This window comes from Pan paniscus, chromosome 10, assembly GCF_029289425.2.
Source record: "Pan paniscus chromosome 10, NHGRI_mPanPan1-v2.0_pri, whole genome shotgun sequence".
NCBI lineage: Eukaryota > Metazoa > Chordata > Mammalia > Primates > Hominidae > Pan > Pan paniscus.
This window is the reverse complement of record NC_073259.2, coordinates 88,484,034-88,502,330: the sequence shown is the minus strand read 5'-3', so window position 1 is coordinate 88,502,330 and position 18,297 is coordinate 88,484,034. Positions and strand designations below refer to the sequence as shown.

Below are 18,297 nucleotides of genomic sequence, written 5' to 3'. Positions count from 1 at the left end.
ATAAGTACTAAAAAGTAGTATTATGCCACTAGCTCACATGTTAGGTGTGTGCATGTATTAGAAATATATCATAATTTGAAAAAGAAGATTTTTAGACTTTTATAAAGTATTTACAGCAAAAATAACTGTTTGACTGTGTTTGCATTAATAGTAACACAGAGATTACCAAAATGATTTTAGGAAAAGCATTATTATGCTTATCATATAATTAAAATGACGATGCTTATTCTATAATAAAGCATTACTATTATGAGGTTTATCATCAATGACCAGAGTAACAACAAATTCTTTACCAAAGATATGCACAACAATGACAGTCTACCTCTGCAAATTTAACCTCAACTATTACCCTACATGTACTCTTCCCTCCTGTCATATGGAAGTAAAATATTTTCTCCAATTATATCTTACACTTTTCCACCTCAGGGCTTTATAAAGTATCCTCCACTGGGAATGCCACCATCACAAAATCTCTATCTGTCCTTGCTCCATGGTGTATCACAAATGCTACTCCTTTCATGAAGTCTTTTCAAAATTCCCTAAATGGTTTTAATCCCTCACTCTTGAATTCTCAAACCATTCCTGTATTCTACCTGAATGAGGCCAATTGTGTAACATGATACCCTAAGTAATCAAATAACTAATAAAACGTTGTGTATAACATGATACCATAAGTAATCAAATAACTAATAAAACTTTGGTAAAAATATAGTATCTAGATGCTAGAAATATGAAAATATAAATTTATCTAAGATTTTTCAAGACATAGAAAGTGTTCTGTGATACTTACATTGCATTCTGGCAATTTCCCAGTCAAAATGTCCTCTACTCTGATTGAGACATCTTTCACTACTATCCCACTTCTGGCATGCTTGACACTAATCTTGAAGCTGGTAATTTTGCCATTTGGTTGCCGAGGTAAATACCAAATCAGCTTAACTGCTGAAGAGTTGTAGGCCTCAACTGTGAGATTCACCACTTTTCCTGGAGCTGGGGAAGAGAAAGATTGGGACGGAAAAAACTTTGTTATAAAACTTAGAATTGCATTTATATAATTTCATGGTACATGAAATTAAATATATAATACACTGCATAACATCTATTTGTGTAAGATTTTTATAAATGTATTTAACTGAACTTTGCCTAAAATAAAAAACTGGAGTTGGGGCAAGTCAACTTTACTTTAGGATAACTGAGCTAATACATGCATTGATGAAACGTTTCAAATAAGTATGAAAAAAATTCAATCAATAGTTGTGAATATACAAACAAGTTGGGATAAATTTCTTATTTCCTTAACTATTTTGGAATATGTAGTTTCATTAGATATGAAAAACATAGCAAACTGAATCAATTATCCAACCATTTTCACCAAAAAGCAGATTTCTGGAATGTTTATAAATTTCTAGTGCCTAATATCAAGTGGATACCCTCCAATTGGTTGTAATTATTGTATTTTAAATTTTCAAAATCAACTTACTTCAGAATTTCATTATGCTTTTCTATCAATTATTAATTATATAGAGTAATAATAATAATAATCTGAGTTCTATTTGAGTTGGCTTGAAACCAATATGAAGCTAGAATTAGGGGAAATTATTCCCATTAACCTCATGGTAAAGTGTGTAAAACTGATAGAGTAAAACACCAAGATCCTTCAGAATATAAAACAAACATGACAAGTCACTTTTGAAAGAAATCAAAATGAAACAAAACGTCTGAGATTAAAAAAAAATAAGTGATAGTAAAGATGCCTAGTATTAAGATGCCAAATAACTAGAGTTTAGGTTTACATTGTACAAAAGGATGCTAAAATATAATTTATAAATAATAGCCATATAAATTACATAAGAAAGTTAGATCTTTGGAAGGAGGTCTATATGAATGATATAAGGTAGGAATTAAGGGACTTCAGGACAGCTGCATTCTAATAAAAATAAAATATAATGCAACAATTCTTGGGAATAATGTTGGACAGGATGTCAGCAATGAGTGTGAGATTCAGAATACACTTTGATGATTGTGCTGGTAAGATTTACTGATAGATTAGATGTGTACTGTGAGAGAAAAGAGCCACAGGTGACATCAAGATTTTTCCTCTATGCCCCTGGAAGAATGGAGGTATCTTAAATTGGTTTGGTAATGACTGCATGTTACCCAATAATATAATAACCATTAAAATCCGTGTTTCCAAAAGTCTTATGTTATAACAAGCTTATGACTTCATGTTAAAAAGAAAAGGCAGGATATAAACTTGCATATGTAGCACAAGCTTATTTTCATTAATGTATAGTCATATAGATATATATTAATGGGGGAAATAGACAAGCCAGAAATGCACCAAAATGATAAAAGCATTTTTTATATGATAAGTCTATGGATAATTTTCATTTTTTTATTCTTGTTTTTTCAAAGTTTTGTAAGATAACATTTACTGTTCTTATAATCAGAAAGAATAATATATATTTTAAGGAATAAATTAGCTATCCAAAAGAATTCTAAAACCAATTGAGTGGCCATGCTACTGAGAATTATATGTATTTTAGTGTCAGTTTTTATTTATGTTCTTTATTATTTTAAACGACAAACTCATGACTAAGTCAATTTAAAATAAATGACAGGAAAATTACCACTTTCTGCAGTTTGGAAGAGAAATGGATCACTAAACAATCCAATGCCAGCACTGTTTTCAGCAGCAACCTAGAACAGACCAAAAGGATTGTGTTCAAACATTTTACTCCCTGAAAAAAGAGAATCTAAAATTTAAAACAAAACTTCGACTTATCCATAAGATAAATGCCAAAGATACTTTTTTAATACTCTCAAGGAAGAAGGCAAATATGAAGATATCTATATAATCAACAAATAAAGTATTATTGTCAAAATTTTATAGATGAGAAAACTGGCTGAGAGAGGTCAAATACCTTTGCCCAAGGTCACACAGGAATAAATGGTAGAGCAAGAATCCAGTTGGAGTTGGGTTTATTTTGAAAGCTCAGTCTTTCTCTGATATATCCACTACATAAAAGACATTACAATTATTTCTGTAACAAATGCAAGAGACCATGTATATGGTACCTTAATTTAGAGTTCACAATCTAATCAGGCAAACAAATACTCAAAAAACTGTTTTAAAAAAATAAATTAGATAAGTACATTTAATTAATAATTTAAACTAAGAATTCCAGAATTTTAAAGATAAAAAAATTTGATTTGAATAATATCTTCCAATAGACTAGAATAGAAAAAGAAAATGTCATTAATGAGAATAAGACTCAAGCTTTTGCAAATGCCATGACTGGAATCATAACCTTGGCTTAACTGTAGTTCTACCAATTCCCAGATAGTAGCTTTGAGCAATTTACTTAACTGTTGTAAGTAACATTTTTCTTGTCTTTAAAATGGGAATAATAATGTATCTATGTTATAGGATTGTGCTGAGGACTAAATGAAATAGCACATGTAAAATACTTAACAGGATTTTTCCTATAACATTACTTACACTGAAGACATCAAATGTACCATGCCAAATACCCTTTGGAATTCTGCAATGGCTAACATTTATTTGAACAGAGTAAAGGTCACAAGAATGATTTATAAAGTGTGAGATGAAACGGAGAGTAAGGGCTTCCCAATAGACCTTAAATAAGAGAATTCACAAGAATAAAAATTCAAGCTCCATAAAAATAGATCTAAGCAGAACTAGGTTGACTAAATCACCTTCCTATCAGCAATAGTTTCTTATAGCACATTAAAAATTTTTAATTATCCCCAATAGCATATATTGACATGTTAATTAATCTGAATGTGTACATATTGACAGAAAATACATATATAATACTCAGATGTCAGAAAAAGGTTGCCTATTCTTTAAGCTATGTTTTCTTCATGAAATAGTCATCACAAATCTTTTATTTTGACTTCTACATAGGTAAGAATTTTTTTTCTTTTCTCATTTTAAGACTCATACTATTAGTATTTGCTTTCCAGTTCTGATCGTGTTCTTTAATTCTGCAAATAGGCACACTTCCAGTAAGAAAAATCTTCCTGGCAAAAATCTCTTCCAATATTTCTTATCCTCTAGGAAGAACATCTCATTTATATAAAATCACATATTTACACAGGTTTTATATATTTTCTTCTATTTAATTATTTTCAAGGTTCAAAGAAGATATTGATGTTATATTGAGGGAGGATCCAGAAGATATCTTTACCCTTTATTATCCCTTGGAAATGTCATGCATATCCCTTAACTGGAAGCATTTTCCTGTGACCTAATTTAGCACTGCTTTTTATAAGCTCATCTTTCTGTAGTATTCAAATGAGATGATGTTAAATTTTGCATATTAACTATGTAAAGGACGGCTGGGCGCGGTGGCTCACGCCTGTAATCCCAGCACTTTGGAAGGCAGAGGCGGGCGAATCACGAGGTCAGGAGTTCGAGACCAGTCTGACCAACATAGTGAAACCCGTCTCTGCTAAAAAAAAAAAAAAAAAAATACGAAAAAATTAGCCGGGCATGGTGGCGGGCTCCTCTAGTCCCAGCTATTTGGGAGGCTGAGGCAGGAGAATGGCGTGAACGCCGGAGGTGGAGCTTGCAGTGAGCCGAGATCGGGCCACTGCACTCCAGCCTGGGTGACAGAGCGAGAGTCCATCTCAAAAAAAAAAACAACTATGTAAAGGACGAAACTTTTTTATAAATGCAAAAGAAATAGTAAATGTTCAAGAAATATTTGTTGAAAGTAATTACATTGAGTTCATGATTCTTAGCAAAAGTGGCACTTTAGAAATGTTCAAACCAATATCCAAAATGTCAACAACAGACATGTAAAAACAACAAGATTAGAAGAAAAATGAAAAGCTAACTATAAGTTTTATTTTAAAATGAAATATTTTCAGTTATAAGGGCTAAATTATTTAATTTAAACTTGATTTATTTTTGAAAAAGTCACTAAGCTAAAGTTTTTTAAAATAATTAACCAAAGTTATCAATTTCATAAAGTATAAACGATACTCTATAAGGACACTTTATAAAGTACAATGTGCAAAGAGCAAAAGCTGTCTGTTTTTTTGTTTGTTTGTTTTGTTTTGTTTTGTTTGGCGGCGTTTTGTTCTTGTTGTCCAGGCTGGAGTACAACGGCATGATCTCAACTCACTGCAACCTCTGCCTCCCGGGTTCAAGTGACTCTCCTGCCTCAACCTCCAGAATAGCTGGGATTACGGACACTCGCCACCATGCCCAGCTAATTTTTTGTATTTTGAGTAGAGATGGGATTTTGCCATATTGGCCAGGCTGGTCTTGAACTCCTCAGGTGATCCGCCCGCCTCGGCCTCCCAAAGTGCTGGGATTACAGGCATGAGGCACTGCACCCGGCCGAAGCTATCTGTTTTTAAAAGCTTTACCTTAGTGACTTTTTTGGAAAATAAATTAAGTTTAAATTAAATAATTTAGCCTTTATAAGTTTTTTAAGTAAAAATATTCTACTTTTTTATTAAACTTAAAGTTTTTTTTTCAATATTTTTCTCCCAGCCCTGTTAGCCATATGATTGTCTCAACAGATGCAGGAAAAGCATTTAATAAAATCCAATATCCCTTCATGATAAAAACCCTCAACAAAGTAGGCATCAAAGGAACATATGTCAAAATAATAAGAGCTATATATGACAAACCCACAGCCAACATAATCCTAAACGGAGAAAAGTTTAAAGCATTACCCCTAAGAAATGCAACAAAAGTAGGATGTTTACTCTCACCACTCCTATTGAACACAGTACTGGAAGGCCTAGCCAGAGCGACCAAGCAAGAGAAAGAAATAAAAGGCATCCATTTCCGCATTTCCATCTAAGGTACCCGTTCATCTCACTAGGGAGTACCAGACAGTGGATGCAGGTCAGTGGGTGCAGCGCACCGTGCCAGAGCTGAAGCAGGGCAAGGCATTGCCTCACTCGGGAAGCGCAAGGGGTCAGGGAGTTCCCTTTCCTAGTCAAAGAAAGGGATGACAGAGGGCACCTGGAAAATCCGGTCACTCCTACCCGAATACTGCGCTTTTCCGACAGGCTTAAAAAACGGCACACCACGAGATTACATCCTGCACCTGGCTCAGGGGGTCCTACCCCCACGGAGTCTCCCTGATTGCTAGCACAGCAGTCTGAGATCAGACTGCAAGGCGGCAGCAAGGCTGGGAGAGGGGCACCCGCCATTGCCCAGGCTTGCTTAGGTAAACAAAGCAGCCTGGAAGCTCCAACTGGGTGGAGCCCACCACAGCTCAAGGAGGCCTGCCTGCCTCTGTAGGCTCCACCTCTGGGGGCAGGGCACAGACAAACAAAAAGACAGCAGTAACCTCTGCAGACTTAAATGTCCCTGTCTGACAGCTTTGAAGAGAGCAGTGGTTCTCCCAGCACGCAGCTGGAGATCTGAGAACGGGCAGACTGCCTCCTCAAGTGGGTCCCTGACCCCTGACCCCTGAGCAGCCTAACTGGGAGGCATCCCCCAGTAGAGGCAGACTGACACCGCACAAGGCTGGGTACACCTCTGAGACAAAACTTCCAGAGGAATGATCAGACAGCAGCATTCGCGGTTCATGAAAATCCACTGTTCTGCAGCCACCGCTGATGGTACCCAGGCTAACAGGGTCTGGAGTAGACCTCTAGCAAACTCCAACAGACCTGCAGCTGAGGGTCCTGTCTGTTAGGAGGAAAACTAACAAACAGAAAGGACATCCACACCAAAAATCCATCTGTACATCACCATCATCAAAGACCAAAATTAGATAAACCACAAAGATGGGGAAAAAACAGAGCAGAAAAACTGGAAACCCTAAAAAGCAGAGCACCTCTCCTCCTCCAAAGGATCACAGTTCCTCACCAGCAACAGAACAAAGCTGGACAGAGAATGACTTTGACGAGTTGAGAGAAGAAGGCTTCAGACAATCAAACTACGAGCTACAGGAGGAAATTCAAACCAAAGGCAAAGAAGTTGAAAACTTTGAAAAAAAATGTAGACGAATGTATAACTAGAATAACCAATACAGAGAAGTGCTTAAAGGAGCTGATGGAGCTGAAAGCGAAGGCTCGAGAACTACGTGAAGAATGCAGAAGCCTCGGGAGCCGATGCGATCAACTGGGAGAAAGGGTATCAGTGATGGAAGATGAAATGAATGAAATGAAGTGAGAAGGGAAGTTTAGAGAAAAAAGAATAAAAAGAAACGAACAAAGCCTCCAAGAAATACGGGACTATGTGAAAAGACCAAATCTACATCTGACTGGTATACCTGAAAGTGATGGCGAGAATGGAATCAAGTTGGAAAACATTCTGCAGGACGTTATCCAGGAGAACTTCCCCAATCTAGCAAGGCCGGCCAACATTCAGATTCAGGAAATACAGAGAATGCCACAAAGATACTCCTTGAGAAGAGCAACTCTAAGACACATAATTGTCAGATTCACCAAAGTTGAAATGAAGGAAAAAATGTTAAGGGCAGCCAGAGAGAAAGGTCGGGTTACCCACAAAGGGAAGCCCATCAGACTAACAGCGGATCTCTCGGCAGAAACTCTACAAGCCAGAAGAGAGTGGGGGCCAATATTCAACATTCTTAAAGAAAAGAATTTTCAACCCAGAATTTCATATCCAGCCAAACTAAGCTTCATAAGTGAAGGAGAAATAAAATACTTTACAGACAAGCAAATGCTGAGAGATTTTGTCACCACCAGGCCCGCCCTAAAAGAGCTCCTGAAGGAAGCACTAAACATGGAAAGGAACAAATAGTACCAGCCGCTGCAAAATCATGCCAAAATGTAAAGACCATCGAGACTAAGAAGAAACTGCATCAACTAATGAGCAAAATAACCAGCTAACATCATAATGACAGGTTCAAATTCACACATAACAATATTAACTTTCAATGTAAATGGACTAAATTCTCCAATTAAAAGACACAGACTGGCAAATTAGATAAAGAGTGAAGACCCATCAGTGTGTTGTATTCAGGAAACCCATCTCACATGCAGAGACACAGAAAGCATGGAGGAAGATCTAGCAAGCAAATAGAAAACAAACAAAGGCAGGGGTTGCAATCCTAGTCTCTGATAAAACGGACTTTAAACCAACAAAGATCAAAAGAGACAAAGAAGGCCATTACATAATGGTAAAGGGATCAATTCAACAAGAAGAGCTAACTATCCTAAATATATATGCACCCAATACAGGAGCACCCAAATTCATAAAGCAAGTCCTGAGTGACCTACAAAGAGACTTAGACTCCCACACAATAATAATGGGAGACTTTAACACCCCACTGTCAACATTAGACAGATCAATGAGACAGAAAGTTAAAAAGGATACCCAGGAATTGAACTCAGCTCTGCACCAAGCGGACCTAATAGACATCTATAGAACTCTCCACCCCAAATCAACAGAATATACATTTTTTTCAGCACCACACCACACCTATTCCAAAATTGACCACATACTTGGAAGTAAAGCTCTCCTCAGCAAATGTAAAAGAACAGAAATTATAACAAACTATCTCTGAGAACACAGTGCAATCAAACTAGAACTCAGGATTAAGAAACTCACTCAAAACCGCTCAACTACATGGAAACTGAACAACCTGCTCCTGAATGACTACTGGGTACGTAACAAAATGAAGGCAGAAATAAAGATGTTCTTTGAAACCAACGAGAACAAAGACACAACATACCAGAATCTCTGGGACACATTCAAAGCAGTGTGTAGAGGGCAATTTATAGCACTAAATGCCCACAAGAGAAAGCAGGAAAGATCCAAAATTGACACCCTAACATCACAATTAAAAGAACTAGAAAAGCAAGAGCAAACACATTCAAAAGCTAGCAGAAGGCAAGAAATAACTAAAATCAGAGCAGAACTGAAGGACATAGAGACACAAAAAAACCCTTCAAAAAATTAATGAATCCAGGAGCTGGTTTTTTGAAAGGATCAACAAAATTGATAGACCGCTAGCAAGACTAATAAAGAAGAAAAGAGAGAAGAATCAAATAGATGCAATAAAAAATGATAAAGGGGATATCACCACCAATCCCACAGAAATACAAACTACCATCAGAGAATACTACAAACACCTCTACGCAAATAAACTAGAAAATTTAGAAGAAATGGATAAATTCCTCGACACATACACCCTCCCAAGACTAAACCAGGAAGAAGTTGACTCTCTGAATAGACCACTAACAGGCTCTGAAATTGTGGCAATAATCAATAGCTTGCCAACCAAAAAGAGTCCGGGACCGGATGGATTCACAGCCAAATTCTACCAGAGGTACAAGGAGGAACTGGTACCATTCCTTCTGAAACTATTCCAATCAATAGAAAAAGAGGGAATCCTCCCTAACTCATTTTATGAGGCCAGCATCATCCTGATACCAAAGCCAGGCAGAGACACAACCAAAAAAGAGAATTTTAGACCAATATCCTTGATGAACATCGATGCAAAAATCCTCAGTAAAATACTCGCAAATGGAACCCAGCAGCATATCAAAAAGCTTATCCACCATGATCAAGTGGGCTTCATCCCTGGGATGCAAGGTTGGTTCAATATACACAAATCAATAAATGTAATCCAGCATTTAAACAGAATCAAAGACAAAAACCACTTGATTATCAGAATAGATGCAGAAAAGGCCTTTGACAAAATTCAACAACCCTCTATGCTAAAAACGCTCAATAAATTAGGTATTGATGGTACGTATCTCAAAATAATAAGAGCTATCTATGACAAACCCACAGCCAATATCACACTGAATGGGCAAAAAGTGGAAGCATTCCCTTTAAAAACTGGCACATGATAGGGATGCCCTCTCTCACCACTCCTATTCAACATAGTGTTGGAAGTTCTTCCCAGGGCAATTAGCCAGAAGAAGGAAATAAAGGGTATTCAATTAGGAAAAGAGGAAGTCAAATTGTCCCTGTTTGCAGATGACATGATTGTATATCTAGAAAACCCCAACGTCTCAGCCCAAAATCTCCTTAAGCTGATAAGCAACTTCAGCAAAGTCTCAGGATACAAAATCAATGTACAAAAATCACAGGCATTCTTATACACCAATAACAGACAAACAGATAGCCAAATCATGAGTGAACTCCCATTCACAATTGCTTCAAAGAGAATAAAATACCTAGGAATCCACCTTACAAGGGACATGAAGGACCTCTTCAAGGAGAACTACAAACCACTGCTCAATGAAATAAAAGAGGATACAAACAAATGGAAGAACATTCCATGCTCATGGGTGTGAAGAATCAATATCGTGAAAATGGCCATACTGCCCAAGGTAATTTACAGATTCAATGCCATCCCCATCAAGCTACCAATGACTTTCTTCACAGAATTGGAAAAAACTACTTTAAAGTTCATATGGAACGAAAAAAGAGCCTGCATCGCCAAGTCAATCCTAAGCCAAAAGAATGAAGCTGGAGGCATCACACTACCTGACTTCAAACTATACTATAAGGCTACAGTAACCAAAACAGCATCGTACTGGTACCAAAACAGAGATATAGATCAATGGAACAGAACAGAGCCCTCCGAAATAACGCTGCATATCTACAACTATCTGATCTTTGACAAACCTGAGAAAAACAAGCAATGTGGAAAGGATTCCCTATTTAATAAATGGTGCTGGGAAAACTGGCTAGCCATATGTAGAAAGCTGAAACTGGATCCCTTCCTTATACCTTATACAAAAATCAATTCAAGATGGATTAAAGACTTAAAAGTTAGACCTAAAACCATAAAAACCCTAGAAGTAAACCTAGGCATTACCATTCAGGACATAGGCATGGGCAAGGACTTCATGTCTAAAACACCAAAAGCAATGGCAACAAAAGCCAAAATTGACAAATGGGATCTAATTAACCTAAAGAGCTTCTGCACAGCAAAAGAAACTACCATCAGAGTGAACAGGCAACCCAAAAAATGGGGGGAAATTTTCACAAACTACTCATCCGACAAAGGGCTAATATCCAGAATCTACAATGAACTCAAACAAATTTACAAGAAAAAAACAAACAACCCCATCAAAAAGTGGGCAAAGGACATGAACAGACACTTCTCAAAAGAAGACATTTATGCAGCCAAAAACCACATGAAAAAATGTTCACCATCACTGGCCGTCAGTAAATGGAAATCAAAACCACAATGAGATACCATCTCAAACCAGTTAGAATGGCAATCATTAAAAAGTCAGGAAACAACAGGTGCTGGAGAGGATGTGGAGAAATAGGAACACTTTTACACTGTTGGTGGGACTGTAAACTAGTTCAACCATTGTGGAAGTCAGTGTGGCGATTCCTCAGGGATCTAGAACTAGAAATACCATTTGACCCAGCCATCCCATTACTGGGTATATACCCAAAGGACTATAAATCATGCTGCTATAAAGACACATGCACACGTATGTTTATTGCGGCACTATTCACAATAGCAAAGACTTGGAACCAACCCAAATGTCCAACAATGATAGACTGGATTAAGAAAATGTGGCACATATACACCATGGAATACTATGCAGCCATAAAAAATGATGAGTTCATGTCCTTTGTAGGGACATGGATGAAATTGGAAATCATCATTCTCAGTAAAATATCGCAAGAACAAAAAACCAAGTACCGCATATTCTCACTCATAGGTGGGAATTGAACAATGAGAACACATGGACACAGGAAGGGGAACATCACACTCTGGGGACTGTTGTGGGTTGGTGGGAGGGGGGAGGGATAGCATTGGGAGATATACCTAATGCTAGATGACAAGTTAGTGGGTGCAGCGCACCAGCATGTCACATGTATACATATGTAACTAACCTGCACATTGTGCACATGTACCCTAAAACTTAAAGTACAATAATAAAAAAAAAAGGCATCCAAATTGGAAAACAGGAAGCATACTATCTTTGTTCACTGATGACACAATTGTATATCTAGAAAACTCTAACGACAACTCAAAAATAATAATCCTAGACTTGATAAACGATTTCAATAAAGTTTCGGGATACAAATTCAGTTTACAAAAATAAGTAGAATTTCTATACACCAATAACATTCAGGCTGAGAATGAAATCAAGAATTCAATCCCATTTACAATAGCCACAAAAAAAATAAAATATCTAGGAATACATTTTACAAAGGAGGTGAAAATCTTTACAAGGAGAACTACAAAACACTCATGAAATAAATTAGAGATGACACAAACAAATGGAAAAACATTCCATGCTCTTGGATTGGAAGAATCAACATACCATACCACCCAAAGAAATCTACAGATTCAACACAATTCTTATGAAATTAGCAATGTAATTTTTCACAGAATTAGAACAGCAATCCTAAAGTTCATATGAAACCAAAAAAGAGCCCAAATAATGAAAGCAATCCTAAGCAAAAAGAACAAATCTGGAGGCATCACATTACCTGACTTCGAATTATACTACAAAGCTATAATAAATAAAATAGCACAGTACTGATAGAAAAATACAGATATACATTAATGGAAGAGAATAGAAAACCCAGAAATAAAGTCACATACCTACAACCAACCGATTTTTGACAAAGTTGACAAAAATAAACAATGGGTAAAGGATATTCTGTTCAATAAATGGTGCTGGGGAAACTGGCTGGCCATATCCAAGAGAATGAAACTGTATCCTTAGCTCTCAGCATATACAAAAATTAACACATTCTGGATTAAGGACTTAAATATAAAACCTGAAACTATAAAAATACTAGTAAGAAAAACTAGGTAAAACTCTTCTGGATATTGGACTAGGCAAATAATTTATGACTGAGACATCAAAAGCAAATGCAACAAAAACTAAAATAGACTTAAATGGGACTTAGTTAAACTAAAAAGCTTCTGCACAGCAAAGGAAATAATTAACAGAGTAAACAGAAAACCTACAGAACTGGAGAAAATATTTGCAAATTATGCTTCCAACAAGGGATGGATATCCAGAATCTACAAGGAATGAAAACAATACAAGGAGAAAAATCCCATTAAAAAGTGGACAAAAAACATAAACAGACATTTCTCAAAAGAAGACACACAAGTGGCCAGTAAGTATATAAAAAATGCTCAACATTAGGAATTATCAAAGAAATGTAAATTAAAACCACAATGAGACATCATCTTATACCAGTCAGAATGGCTACTATTAAAAAGTCAAAAAAACAGATGGCAGTGTGGATGCAGAGAAAAGGGAACACTAATACACTGTTGCTAGAAATGTAACCTCTATGAGAAACAGTATGGAGATTTCTCAAAGACCTGAAAATAGATCTACCGTATTCAACCCAGCAATCTCACTGCTATGTATCTATCCAGGAAAAGAAATCATTGTATCACAAAGACACCATCACTCATGTTTATTACAGCATTATTCACAATAGCAAGGTCATGGAATCAACCTAAGTATCTATCATATGGGTAAAGAAAATGTGGTATATATACACCATGGAATACTATGCAGGCATAAAAAATAAAATCATGTTCTTTGCAGCAACATGGATGGAGCTGGAGAACATATCCTAAGTGAAATAATTCAAAAATAGAAAATCAAATACTACACATTCTCACTTACAAGTGGGAACTATGAGTACACATGGGCATAACAATGGAAATAATAAACACGGGATTTCAAAAATGGGGAGGGTAGGAGAGGGTGAGGATTGAAAAATTACCTATTGGGTACAATGTTTACTATTTGGGTGATGGGTGTACTAGAAGCCCAAACCCCACCATTACACAATATACCCATGTAACAAACCTGCACACATGTCCCCTGAATCAAAAATAATTTTTAAAAAAAGACATTTCATTGGAGTCTAAATTTTATATACAGATCAAGGCCATGTTCTTAGACCACAATATCTCAAAACCTGGCAAAATTATTTTTACTAAGTATGCTTTTATTATTTTACTGTTATGGAAAGAAGTTTACAAAAATCCAGTCCTGCAGCTATTAATCCTTCAACGAAGACTTTCTTTCCAATCTAAAGCACCAAAAAAAAAAAAAAAAAACTTGAGCTCCCATATGCAATTATTATACAATTTTCATATGTAAATTGTATAACAGATTTATTGCCCTTTTTACTGTGGTTTCTAGGAAGTTGGAGAACAAAATTTGCAAGTCAATTTTTAATAACTGTGTAACATCCTGTGGTTTACATACCTGCATTCAAACTACCCTGGCCTCTTGTTTGCATTTAAGTTTTCCTTCTTTAACTTTACATAATTTTTATTTCCTAGAGTATTGTATTATATTCATACATGTATATAAATATATGCAAAAATATTCATAGAAAAAATGAAATAGGTAATATATAAATATGCATAAAATTGAAATGAAAAGACACAATAACATTTTACCAAGTTTTAAAATCTCAGGTGGGTGTGAGGCCATGACTGTGAACGTTGTCAGTCACTGACTGTATTCAGCTGTAAAGGCTTGACAAGGTGAGAAAAACCTCCCACACTTTTAAAATGAATGAAATGTTTGAACACTAAGTAGTCATACACAAAATAATTACCTTAATTTCATATGTTGTTCCAGGATTAAGATTAGTAAGAAGAACTTCCAGACTGTCTGGCTTTGCTCTGACTTGTGTATATACTGTTTGCATCCACGGACAAACTTCCTTATATTTGACAATGTAAGATATGATCCTTCCATTTGGATTAGGTGGTGTATTCCAAGACAGAAGAATCCCAGCAGATCCGACTCTTTCCCCGGCTAGGAAGACTGGAGGCCCTGGTTCTATTTTTTAAAAATCCATTTTGTTAAAAGGTCAAATAATTATTGCATTTTCACAAAAATACATAATAACAGTATTTATAAATGTAAAATTTGAAATTTCCAGAGAGCAATATGAGTTCACACTCCCTACAGCTCTGTTACTATTAAAAAAATACTATGTGGAATACCAAAAGCATTCTTTTATAAGAATGTGAAAAATGGAATGCTACTAAATAAATACTACATGCCGAATATACTTTTGTTGCCAAATCATTTTTAAAAGAAATTCACTTACGCAAGGCTTACACAGAAAAACTAAGAAAACAAGAAATAATCTTACAAATGGAATAATCCTTCGTGAGCAAATGTAGCCAGTTCATTTTCATGGTTCTGTATTATTTAAATATTAGCAATAACAGTCTCTCTGATCTATTTCACAAACAAGTATAGAGTAATTATCTTTGCACTTTGAAAGTAAAGGAAGCTGAAGAAACAGCAGAATGCAGGTTCTAAGCAGATCACTTTCTTGTTTCCATTTTGCCTTATTCTACACTGTTTTCATGAATTTAATGTACATGTTGCCAGTACAAGTATTTCCATCCAGTAGGATTATACTGACTCCAAATACTTTACTTACAAAGTAATTTAAAACATATACTCACTTGTTGCATTTGTTGTCACTATTCTAGTAACAGGTGAGCTGTATGTTGTAGAAATTGAAGAGATGGTTATATCGTACCTAGTACCAGGAACGACATTGGAAACATCAACCTAGAACACCACAAACAAATAGTTGCATTAAAATTCTTTCTGGAAAGCAAGCAAGCTAAAATAAATCTATCACTATAACAAAAATTAACTCTTCACTATATAACTCTGCACTGTTTATAACATCACAATAAGTTCCATATTATTCTAAGATACAAATATGTTATATCATATAACTTTCTACCAAATGACTTTAAAATAAAAACTTAACAAAACGTACTGCGCTATCACAGCCTAAGTCAGCATTTCTATCTATCTTAGTTCACTGTCGCTAGGAACAACTATTCAAGTCTTGAGAAATCTACAGCCCATGACTTAGCCCTTGTTTTTAAAGAGTGTATACGAAATACCTGTGTCTCTGAAGTCCCAATAAAAAGTAAAAGAAAAATGATAAGAAAATCCATCTTTATTACATTTTTCAGCCAGTAGAATCACATTGATGGCTCTAGAGAGAAATGTTGCCTGCATTAATGATTTAAAGACAGATCCTTCTGGCAAGTACACAATTAATGAGCCCGTATTACTCAATAGCTCTGCCTTTTCTTTGTTAAACTATTCATGAACCCTTGGATGACTGGCTGTAGGTTCAGGGTGAACTTAAAAAAAAAAAAAAAGCAGCATAGATGTTGCTAAGGTAAGAGTCCACCGATGCTGAAACTTAACACTCATCAGTTTGACATCAACGTTTTTGTCTTCAACTTATGCTTTCAAAAACCCAACAAGGAGTAAGTTTTTGTGGTAGATGGGTTTCATAAAATAAAGAACTTTCCTATTAGGAGCAAAATATAAATACAAGCAGGCTCGGCAAGTACAATAATGAAAACTATACCTGATATTCTCCACCTCCAAGATCTCTGATAGTAACAAAGCCACTGTCAGGAACAAGATCCACTTGATACCTTTCCACATGACCAGAGGGTAGGCTCCAGTGCAGAGAAAAGGAATGTGTGGAAATATTGAAGGCTCTAAGTTTCTCAGGTTGTTCTGGTTCTGATATTGAAAAATAGAGGTTTAAAATAAAGTTATTCTCCTAAAGTTTCAAAAAAATGAAAACCAATAGTATAGGTTCAAGTTCCAAAATAATCATGTTGTTAGAAATCACTGAGTACAATAAATGATCTCTAACTATACTTGGGTGTTAAACATGTAAATATTTAACAACACCTAGGTTTTAGGTACAACTATCATAAATAATATAACAATTAATTTTCTGTTTCTGAAATACGTCTTATTTGCTAAAAGTCTGCTAGTTGACCAGATTGTTTTTGAAAGCTTATGCTCTAATTGAAAATTTGAGTCATTTTAAAACAAAGTAAATATAAACTATTTATCCAATTACTTGGAAATTTACCAAACAGAAGATAATTGGAAAAATATATAATCAAAATCTTCCAGATTTTTTGAAGGGTGAGCATTTCTGATAAATATTTGTTATTTTATCTTTTTTAATTTTTAATGTATTTTTCCCTTTACTGTGGTGCTGATCTGATAAATATTTTGTTAGGTGTTTCTTTAAAAGAAAAGATAAGGTTTCATATCAGAAATGAAATATAGTTTTAAAACAAGTACCAATTGTTTTAGCCATTTCAACCATATTTTTCTACCTTTGCTTCCACTTTTTCAAAACTTTTGTTCATGCTGCCTGTACCTCCTTGAAGGGAGTTTTCCACATAAAGTTCTTCTGATTGGTTGCCAATGAGTCAGGTTTGCACTCTGCCTTATCTTTAGTGCAGATTCCAGGCAAACAATATAGGGGGAGGAAGAGAGATTATGAAGCCAAGCATGTAAAAACACGCCTGATGCAGATTAAATCTAACACTGTCTCTAAAAGAAAGGAGGCTGGAATTAATTTTGAACCTCATTTATCATTTTAAAACCCCACTACCAGAAACGATTTGAAAATGGATATAATAAAATGTACATTTTCTAACAAAACTAACAGGGCACATTTCATATAACAAAAATATTAACATAATAGGGCACTTTCTTGGTGTTTCAGGGAAGAGTGTTTCTGAAATAGTTTTTCTTTATCTCCTTTGAAATTTCTTCTAATGATTATAACATAACATTGTCCTCCATACCCAAAGCTTATATCAATTGATTAATGTCCACCCCAACATTCTCAAAGTTCCAAGCATTCTCTTGGCATCCACCGCTAATTGTCCACTATAGTTTTCTGGTAACTCTAGGAATACTGTAAACCCAACGCAAAAAATCAGAGAAATACCCAGCCTGTGTTGGGTAGAATTTCACTGTTAGCTGCTGGCATTTTTTCCAAGGTAAGCCAGACCTATGCCCTCTGTATTCTCAAGCTTGAGAGAAAAAAAGCTTGAATCTCCTATCTGCTACATTAAAATACACAAAAATCTACCATGACTGATCCGTCTAACCAACTACTACTCACATTTACTGATTTGTGTGAGGGTTAATACTATTGCTTCAGGGACCCCAGAGAGTAACTAGTATCTATGAAGTCTTAGACAAGAAACTAATGAAGATATGGAATAAGACTTTGGAAGAAAAAGGAAGATGTGAGAAGTGAAGCACTAGTTACTGGGATGGCAGTGAAATGGGATGTGGTTTCCTGGACTGAAGAACCCTTGCTTAGGAATGAACTATGTCTCACCAAGACAAAGAAAAATATATTGGTCTGGACAATTGCCAATCTGATCAAGAGGGAAGGCCTGGAATCTTCACAAGAGTTTGGTAAAGGCCTTTCCAAATAGCAAAGTGTATGGAAGTCCTGGAAATGAAAAAGGATTGGAG

At 35.7% G+C, this 18,297-nt stretch overlaps 1 protein-coding gene across 1 annotated transcript in view; it reads right to left on the bottom strand.

The window, feature by feature from the left end:
- PTPRQ (protein tyrosine phosphatase receptor type Q) overlaps positions 1-16,479 on the bottom strand; it is a 242,407-nt gene extending 225,928 nt beyond the window's left edge. Inside the window, exons 1-5 of the mRNA XM_003811662.4 lie at positions 15,882-16,479; positions 15,426-15,534; positions 14,558-14,784; positions 2,631-2,700; positions 791-990 (exon numbers count right to left, since the gene is read on the bottom strand). Of these exons, the coding sequence (XP_003811710.3) occupies positions 791-990; positions 2,631-2,700; positions 14,558-14,784; positions 15,426-15,534; positions 15,882-15,935 (660 nt within the window). The 5' untranslated portion in view covers positions 15,936-16,479. The remainder of the gene's footprint in view (positions 1-790; positions 991-2,630; positions 2,701-14,557; positions 14,785-15,425; positions 15,535-15,881) is intronic.
- Between the last annotated feature and the right edge of the window lie 1,818 nt (positions 16,480-18,297).